The sequence below is a fragment of the Crotalus tigris genome, unplaced genomic scaffold (assembly GCF_016545835.1).
Source record: "Crotalus tigris isolate CLP2741 ecotype Arizona unplaced genomic scaffold, ASM1654583v1 scf7180000019599.1365583, whole genome shotgun sequence".
Taxonomy (NCBI): Eukaryota; Metazoa; Chordata; class Lepidosauria; order Squamata; family Viperidae; genus Crotalus; species Crotalus tigris.
In genome coordinates, this window is record NW_024097615.1 from 921,757 (window position 1) to 930,396 (window position 8,640).

Sequence of the window (8,640 nt, forward strand, 5' to 3'; positions counted from 1 at the left end):
AGGAATAAGGAATAAGGAATGGACTAGACTAGAATAGGAATAAGGAATAGACTAGAATAGAATAGAATAGAAATAAGGAATAGAATAGGAATAAGGAATAGAATAGAACAGAAATAAAGAATAGAATAGGAATAAGGAATAGACTAGACTAGACTAGACTAGAAATAAGAAATAGAATAGGAATAAGGAATAGAATAGAAATAAGGAATAGAATAGGAATAAGGAATAGAATAGTAATAAGGAATAGAATAGAATAGAATAGAATAGAATAGAATAGAATAGAATAGAATAGAATAGAATAGAATAGAATAGAATAGAATAATTATATCTATCTGTCTGCCTGTCATCTATCTATAATACATATATATCAGAAAGCCTACTGCCCACCATCTGGAAAATAATTGATGAAGAAGCCATCTCCATCGTGGATCTATTGCACAGTTCAGCCTTTGGGGGCATTAACTTGTACCAAAGGGATGAAAAAAGAATTGGAGAAGAGGAGAAATTAACAGTCAGGCCAGTTTTACAGGAAGAAATATCCAGTATTGCTGTGGATTTCATCTTGGAAGAAAGAAAAAAAACATCGCTGTCCCTAATTTAAATCCTTGTAAAACCCGACCAACAATGCACCCAGGGACCGATCCTCAGCGTGTTTGTCATTTCCCCCAGTTTCCTCCCAAGCCTTGGCTAACTGCTGACCCTCCTTCTGATGGTGTTGATGATTGCCATGGAAACAGCTGGGTGAGCTGGGCATTGTGACAGCAAGGTCCATTCTGACTAGGAGAGGATGAGAGAGGAGGCCACAGTGTGGGGAGCCTTTGAAGAACATCCTGGAAGCTTGGCCTAAAAGCCTGCTTTTGGGGAACTCTTTGTGAATCCTCACATTGACGTTCTAAAGGTAGGCCACGTTTCTCCATTCTGTGGTCCATGCAGCCCAACAAGACCTGTAAGCTCCAGAGATCGAACCGTCTCTATACCTTCACAGATGGCCCAGCGAGAAGGTCTCAGTCTTGAGAACTCTTCTGATCTGATGGGGGCTTTCATTGTCCTGTTATTTTGGAGACTCTTGGTTTTAACACGTTCTTGTTTTTGGTACGCAGGGAAGGAAGGACAGTAGACCTTCCTTACCAGCCTCCTCACCGGCAGGAAGTGATGGAAATTGTAGCAGGTGAGCCCATCTGTCTTGACCATCAGTGAAGAGTCAACCTCAGCTGGATCCCCACTTCCAGATCCAGATGATTGTTTCTCCAAGTACACTTCTTTTTTTTCCAAGCCAGCTTGTTTAATTAATTAGTTATTCATTCTTGGAGGGTCTACCGTACAGTAGTAGTAGTACAGTGGTAGAGTATAGTAAAATTGCACTAAATGGATATGTTGAAGTAGCTAGGATGGCCTTTCCTTAAATTTTTCCTGATGGTGATGTTATCCATTCAGTCATATCTCTTGACGATCTTATGGACAGGTTTCTCCACATCTTCTGATCCTACACTAGGAGTCTTCAAACTTGGCCCTTTTATGACTTTATTACCTGGTGGAACTATTCAGGCTGATTCAGACAATCATGCCTTCTGTCAGGTCCACACAATAAGTTGTGATGAAAATCCTTGAGAGTTGTATCCTCTGATCTCAATGGGCATAATACATCCCGTCATTAGAACCAACAGAATCTAACATGCAGACAACAGCACCTATGTATACGTGCTCTTTCTGTCCCAATCCGTGTACACTCACGGCAGCATGACAGAACACAATTAATGCCGCCAGTTTCTGGGCAAGATCTGCTTAACTGGTGCATATTTTAATCAGTCATTTTATATTTAAAATATTGTGTCGTATAGCGTGACATAAAAGTGGTGGTGCAATGGGTCAGTGGCTAAGACACCGGACTTGGTGGCTGGAAAGGCAGCAGCCCCAGTTCGAGTCCCGCACGCCATGTGACAGGTGAGCTCCCGTCCTCAGCTCAGCTCCTAGCAGTTCGAAAGCAGGCAAATGCGAGCAGATGAATAGGTACCACTTCAGTGCGAAGGTAACAGTATTCCATGACATCATGCTGGCCACAGGACCACAGAAGTGTCTTCGGACAGCGCTAGCTCAATGGCCTTGAAACAAAGTTGAGCACTGTCCCCTAAATTTGGCAACGACTAGCGGAGTAAAATCCGCAGGGACTCCTTTACCTTTAGCTCCATGTCGTATAATACGCCTTATTTTAATTGTGATGCTTCTGACATGGATAAACAAACAGCAGAACCTCTGGGGCTTCCCTGGATAATTTCTGGAGAACATGCAAGAGAATAATTCGAGGAGGCTTCGCTGAGGGGACCCTGAACATTTCAAGGTTGAGGAAACCACAAAAGGCGGTTTAGCTACCTCACATTTTGTGGCAACAGAAAAGAGAACATACAGGAAAAAGATCTTCTGTGTTATGCAAGCTTGCTAATAAAAATTGAATTTCTCTGTTAATACTGTATCACCTTCTGTGGTTCTGCAGAAGCAGAAGATACCGGAAGCCCCACTCGTGGCCGTAAAAAACTGGTAAGTGCCAGGCCTTTTTTTTTTCTTTTTCCCCTTCAATATTTTTTTTTGAGTTTCCCCTTCTATTTTTTTTGAGTTTGAAAAAAGCTATCCGGCATGGGAAAAGAAGGTGCTTGGTTTAATACCATCAAGGTGAAATGGCCAACCTTCACGTTAACTGTAATTCCTTCTCCTCTCAGATGTCCGAGAACATTGACTGGTTGCAGAGTCAGAGTGGATTGTGTAAAGTCGAGCGTTACACAGCCAGTGAGGAGAAGGAGGAGGAGAAGGAGCAACAGAACTGGACGGTAAGGAGAGAGCTGTTCTGCCAGCAGCCTTGGTGCAGTGGTGGGATTCAAATATCTGAACAATCGGTTCTCTGTGTGGATGCCGCTTCCGGAAGTCTGTTCTGGGCCTGGGCAATAAAAAATTAGCTACCGGTTTTGCTGAAGTGGTGCGAACTGGCTGAATCCCACCACTGTCTGTCTGTCTGTCTGTCCGGCTGAATCCCACCACGGTCTGTCTGTCTGTCTGTTTGTCTCTACCTACCTACCTACCTACCTATCTGTCTACAGTGGTAGGATTCAAATATGTGAACAACTGGTTCTCTGTGTGGATGCCACTTCCGGAAGTCCGTTCTGGGCCTGGGCAATAAAAAATTAGCTGCCGTTTCTGCTGAAGTGGTGCGAATCGGCTGAATCCCACCACTGTCTGTCTGTCTGTCTGTCTGTCTGGCTGACTCCCACCACAGTCTGTCTGTCTGTCTGTCTGTCTGTCTGTCTGTCTGTCTCTACCTACCTACTTACCTACCTATCTACAGTGGTGGGATTCAAATATGTGAACAACTGGTTCTCTGTGTGGATGCCACTTCCAGAAGTCCATTCTGGGCCTGGGCAACAAAAAATTAGCTGCTGGTTCTGCTGAACTGGTGCGAACCGGCTGAATCCCACCCCTGGCCTGGTGGCACAACAAATATGGATGTCCATGAAGCCATACAAGTTTGTTCCGCTGGGTACAAATAGATTCCTCAGTCATTGGGGTCTAGAGTGGAAGATGATATGTCTGAGACTAGATTTATAACATCTACTGGGTTGGCCACAGTTGCATGTTTGGGATTTGACAAGGTATCTTGGCAGGTTGTATAGCAGAGCAGTTTTTCTGTGCAGAAATATTTTCCTGCCTCGCCAGTGGCTCTTGTTTTCCAGTGAAGGCCAGAGACCTCTTCTGTGGTCCTTGGGGTGGGACGAGGAGCCTGGCTTGAGGAATATCAGCCTTGTGGATGATCAAAAGTCAGTCTTGTGCACAAAGCCTTTAGTCCCATCAGGAATGTCCCTGCAGCCTTCAGCATGGAACTGTCCATCATTCATGATGGCGAGACAGCGATGAGACTTGGGAGAGTCAGCTAAGAGATGATGAGCAGTGCTTGCATGTCCTTATCTTCACCTTCTCATTCTGCTTCATTATTACATTCTGTTGGGTAGGAGAAACCTTTCAGGTAGACTGTAAAGAATTGATTCAATTCCCTGTTTTCAACTCAGAGTTTGTTCGGTTCTCAATCTTGGGTTAGCAAGATCTGAAGCTTCAAATCTTGATATCCGATTCATCTTGGGTTTAATTTCTTCTTCTCCTTTCTCCCAAACCATTGTTGATAGGAGGTATTCAAGAAGTCATTCTTTGCTCACTGTCCAAAGTCAAGGAATAGTTGTGCTCCCTAGTATCACTGGTTGTACAGTAGGTTCAGTTTTATGTCTGCTTAGGACAGCAGTTTAAGATAGCTGCTAATTTTCATGGACAAAGTGACATCCATTGAAACTTTATTCAGTATAGACCAGAGGTCCCCAACCTTTTGGACACCAGGGACCGGTTCCGTGGAGAGAGGTTTTTCCGTGGACCGGAGGGGGCGTGGTTTTGTGTGCTGCCTGCTTCCCACGGATGGGGCTTTGCTTGTTTGTGTGGCCCAGTTGCTGGCATGCCATGGCCTGGTACCGGTCCATGGACCTGGGGTTGGGGACCTCTGGTATAGACAGTGAATGACTTCCCATCTTTCAAACACTGGGTACCGATTCCATAGGATGAGATGATGGGGAGTAATTTGTTATGAAAAACGTCCTTTATTCCATTTCTTAGACTGACTTTGCTAAGTTTTTCCAGAAAAGTTCCTCTGATCCCCTCAAGGTCCTGAGCAGACTCCGGCAAGATCTGGAGAAGTCTGACATTGGTGTGCAAGATGTGTTGAATGCCAGTAACAATGCTAGAAGGGCGAGGACAAGAGACGGGTCCGACGGACGTCAAACCATGCCCCAGCGCAATGTCCGTTCTCCGGGACCTTACAATGCCTGCGATGAAGAATTCAGTCTGAACGTCAGCTCCAACAAGGGGTCTCCCAACTTCCACTTGAGCATGAAGGCCGGGTGTCAGAAGGAAACCAAGGATGAAGAAAGCGATGGTTCCTCTTCCCCAAACCCAAATCCCGACCCAGATGAAGTCTCTTTTTACTGTAACAGGCTTTCCAACCTTGCCATCGCGATGGCGCGCAAGGAGATGAACGACCGATCTGAAAGCAACCCCACCTGCATACACAACACACTGTTTGCCGCCGCCGGAGACCACAGCCACAGATCCATTGGGGTGGGGACCGAGGATAGCAAGCACATCCCTACCAAGATGTGTGAGTGCAGATATGAAGAAAGCCCCACCACCAAGAAGAAAACCACCATTTACTACAAGGAGGAAAACACAGAAGTGCCCAATAAAAGTGAGCCTCAAAGGGACGAGGGACGAGGGTTCCATCATCGGAAGCGCTTTGGACCTGACGAATACAATAACTCGCTGAGCAAAGGAATCCTGGTTTACGCCAACAACGTGGTTTCAGACATGATGGTCTCTGTGATGAAGACGATGAAGGTGAAAGTCAACGATTCCAACATCGCTTGCGCCGTGTTGAAGAAGGTTCTGCTGAAGCACTCCAAGGAGGTGGTATCTGACCTGATTGACTCCTGCATGAAGAACTTGCATGACGTCACCGGGACCCTCATGACCGATTCCGACTTTGTTTCCGCCGTGAAGCGTAGCCTCTTCACGCAAGGCAGTCAAAAGGCCTCTGAGATCGTGCAGGCCATGTTGAATCGCTTGCACAACGCTCTGATTGTGCAAAAACAGGTCAGTGAGAAAGCCAAGACCCAGAGCATGGCCTTTGCAACTATCAAAACTGGCCGGGGCACCGAAACCAAGACTCAGAACATGAGGTTCTCGGCGGCGAAAACGGAAACCATGAAAGATAAAGAAATGACCTGTGCAGAAACGGTCGGCAACCATATCATCAAAGAGGGTCTCAACATGTGGCATCAGAAGCAACATCAGGATGATACAGGGTCAACCCCAATGCCTGCCAAGCCTTCGCCAACCCAGGAAATTCCAGACCTTTCTAATCTCACCACTGATTCTTGGGCGAGAGACCTGATTGTGACAGCATTGCTGCTGATACAATATCATCTGGTGCAGCAGGAGAATGCCATGAAGGATGCAGTGGAAGGGGGCCGATCCAGCAAGGCCCCTGGCGGCCTGGGGTTTATGGCCCCAGATAAAGGCCTTGGCTCTTTAAAACTGCCCGACACTTTGAAGCCATGTGAGGATGAGCAATTTGGCATGAACGCGGAGAACGATATGTCGAGTGTGATGGTAATGCTGATCCAGAAGCTCATCAATGAGACCGTCAACAAATTAGGAGGAAATTCAGGGACACTGATGGCCGATGAAGCAACTAGGAATGCTTTCAAGGCTCCTGAAGGCCAAGGCCCAGGTCCTTCTGGACCTTGTGATATAGACCGCTCTTATGAAGACGCTATAGCTGGACTGACAAAAATGATTCTGGACCAGTGCGATGTCAACAAGAAAGAAGGAGGGAGCGGGCCCTTCTTTGAGAAACTGATCGATACGGTGACCAAGCTGTGCCTGATGATCGCCAAATACAGCGGTCCTGAGTCAGGACTTGGAGAATTCGGAGATGGAGAGGACATGGGCGGAGGCTTCTACTCAAAGTGCTTGGGAAATGCAGAAAGTAGAGCAGAGTCTGGAGAAGACACGCCTATTGGGCGCAAGGTGGTTGTGGCTAACCAGTGTGCTCCGGAAAACACTCACAACAAGCAACTCCAAGCCATTCTCCAATGGGTGGCAGCCTCTCAGTTGAACGTCCCAATGTTGTACTTCATGGATGATGATGAGGAAACCCTGAACAAGGTACAAACGGAAACGCTGGTAGGGTGTGGGGGAATAGTGTGCAACGAGAAGACAAACTAGGATAGCATTGGGGTTCTGCTCATGTCTGAAGGAGCAGAAGCACTTTTTCTGTTCCTTTTTATAATTATAGATGGGTAGACCTGGAAAGCACGCGAAGGCGAGTAGATAAATAGGTACCATGTTGGTAGGACGTTGACAGCATTCCCTGTGCCTTTGGTATATAGTCATGTCAACCACAGGCCCATAGAAATGTCTTCGGACAATGCTGGCTCCTTTGGCCAAGCAATAGAGGTGAGCACCATGTCCTAGAACAGGGGTAGGCAACCTTGGCTCTTTTATGACTCATGGACTTCAACTCCCAGAATTCCTGAGCAGCCATGCTGAGGGAAAAGGGAGAAGTTTCCAAGCTGAGCCATGCTGCCTCAGGAATTCTGGGAGTTGTAGTCACAGGTTGTAAAAGGGTCATAGACTCCCACCCTTGTCCTAGAACAGGGGTGGGCAACCTTGGCTCTTTTATGACTCATGGACTTCAACTCCCAGAATTCCTGAACCAGGCATGCTGAGGGGAAAGGGAGAGGTTTCCAAGATGAGCCACGCTGGCTCAGGAATTCTGGGAGTTGAAGTCCGTGAGTCCTAAAAGAGCCAAGGTTGCCTACCCTGGCCTAAAGTCAGACATGACTGGACAGGGGAAAGCTTTACCTTTTTAATCCTCGACTTATGACCACAATGAGCACAAAATTTCCATTGCTAAGAAGACAGGTAGCGCCCCTGTTTTACAACTTTTTTTGCCACGATTGTAAAAAACAAATACCTGCAGTTGTTAAGGAGAGCGGAAGAGGAGAATTTCAGAAAAAGGAAGGATGGGTCTTCGTGAGAGAAAGTACAGGTGGTCCTTGACTTACAACAGTTTGTTTAGTGACCGTTCAAAGTTACAATGGCACCAAAAAAAAGGGGCTTACAGCCGCTTTCCACAGTTACAACCTTTGCTGCATCCCTCTGATCACACGATCAAAATGCGATGCTTGGGAACTGGTTTCTATTTATGACCGTTTGCAGCGTCCCGGGGTCACATGATCCCCTTTTGCGACTTTCTGACAAGCAACGTCAATGGGGAAAAGTCAGATTCACTTAATAACCGTGTTACTAACTGATCCACTGCAGCGATTCACTTAAGAACCGGGCGAAAGGGTGGCAAAACTCACTAAACAAACGTCTCACTTAGCAAAGGAAATTTTGGGCCCAGTTGTGGTCGTAGGTTTGAGGACCGCCTGTTCACCCGCTTGGCAGTTTCCCTTCTCCTCTAACCCGCCTGTCCTCTCCTGCAGCTCCAGCAACTCTCCATGGTGGCGGTGGAGAGAAACTACAGCGTGGGCGACGTCATGCAAGCCGTGCTGAAATACGAGAAGGAAAGGCAGCTGGGAGAAGCCCTGGGCAACTTTGTGCGGTTGCCAGTCCTGGATTGGCTGCTTCAGAACCTGTAAGGCCAGGATCTCTTTGGGACCGCAGGCCTCTCCTTGCCCTGTTAGTTTTCCTTGTTACAGAACTCATTGGTCAAAGATGATATGAGTTTTACTGATTCCCCCAACCCCTGCTGAGCAGTGAAATGAATAAAAGAAGGAAATACTTACACGGTGGTGGGCAGTGTTATTTCCAGGCCTTTGGGCCAAGCTCGATTGCTGTTGTTGTTGTTGCTATGGTGGTCCATTGCACAATCAGCCAGATGTTTAGAGTGGATTTTGCATTTTGGTCCATCTATCAAGTCCTGCAATGCAGGCAACATGCAAAACCATGCCCCCTCAATAAGCAGCCAGAATGTCACAAGCATGCTTTTTTCCCCGCTAGGGCAGTGGTGGCGAACCTATGACACGCGTGCCACAGGTGGCATGCAGAGCC

General features: G+C 46.9%; 1 protein-coding gene across 2 annotated transcripts; it reads left to right on the top strand.

Annotated features, from left to right (window-relative positions):
• Window positions 1-337: 337 nt before the first annotated feature.
• Window positions 338-8,374, top strand: AKAP3 (A-kinase anchoring protein 3). 2 transcript variants are annotated; one of them, XM_039363833.1, is made up of 6 exons: window positions 338-898; window positions 1,101-1,168; window positions 2,489-2,532; window positions 2,712-2,819; window positions 4,687-6,747; window positions 8,073-8,374. In XM_039363833.1, exons 2-6 carry the CDS (start codon window positions 1,153-1,155, stop codon window positions 8,226-8,228), a joined length of 2,385 nt encoding a protein of 794 aa, XP_039219767.1. In that variant the 5' UTR covers window positions 338-898; window positions 1,101-1,152; the 3' UTR covers window positions 8,229-8,374. The 2 variants fall into 2 exon arrangements, with proteins under 2 accessions (XP_039219767.1, XP_039219766.1); XM_039363832.1 differs by having other exon boundaries at window positions 339-898; window positions 4,663-6,747.
• The last annotated feature ends 266 nt before the right edge of the window (window positions 8,375-8,640 follow it).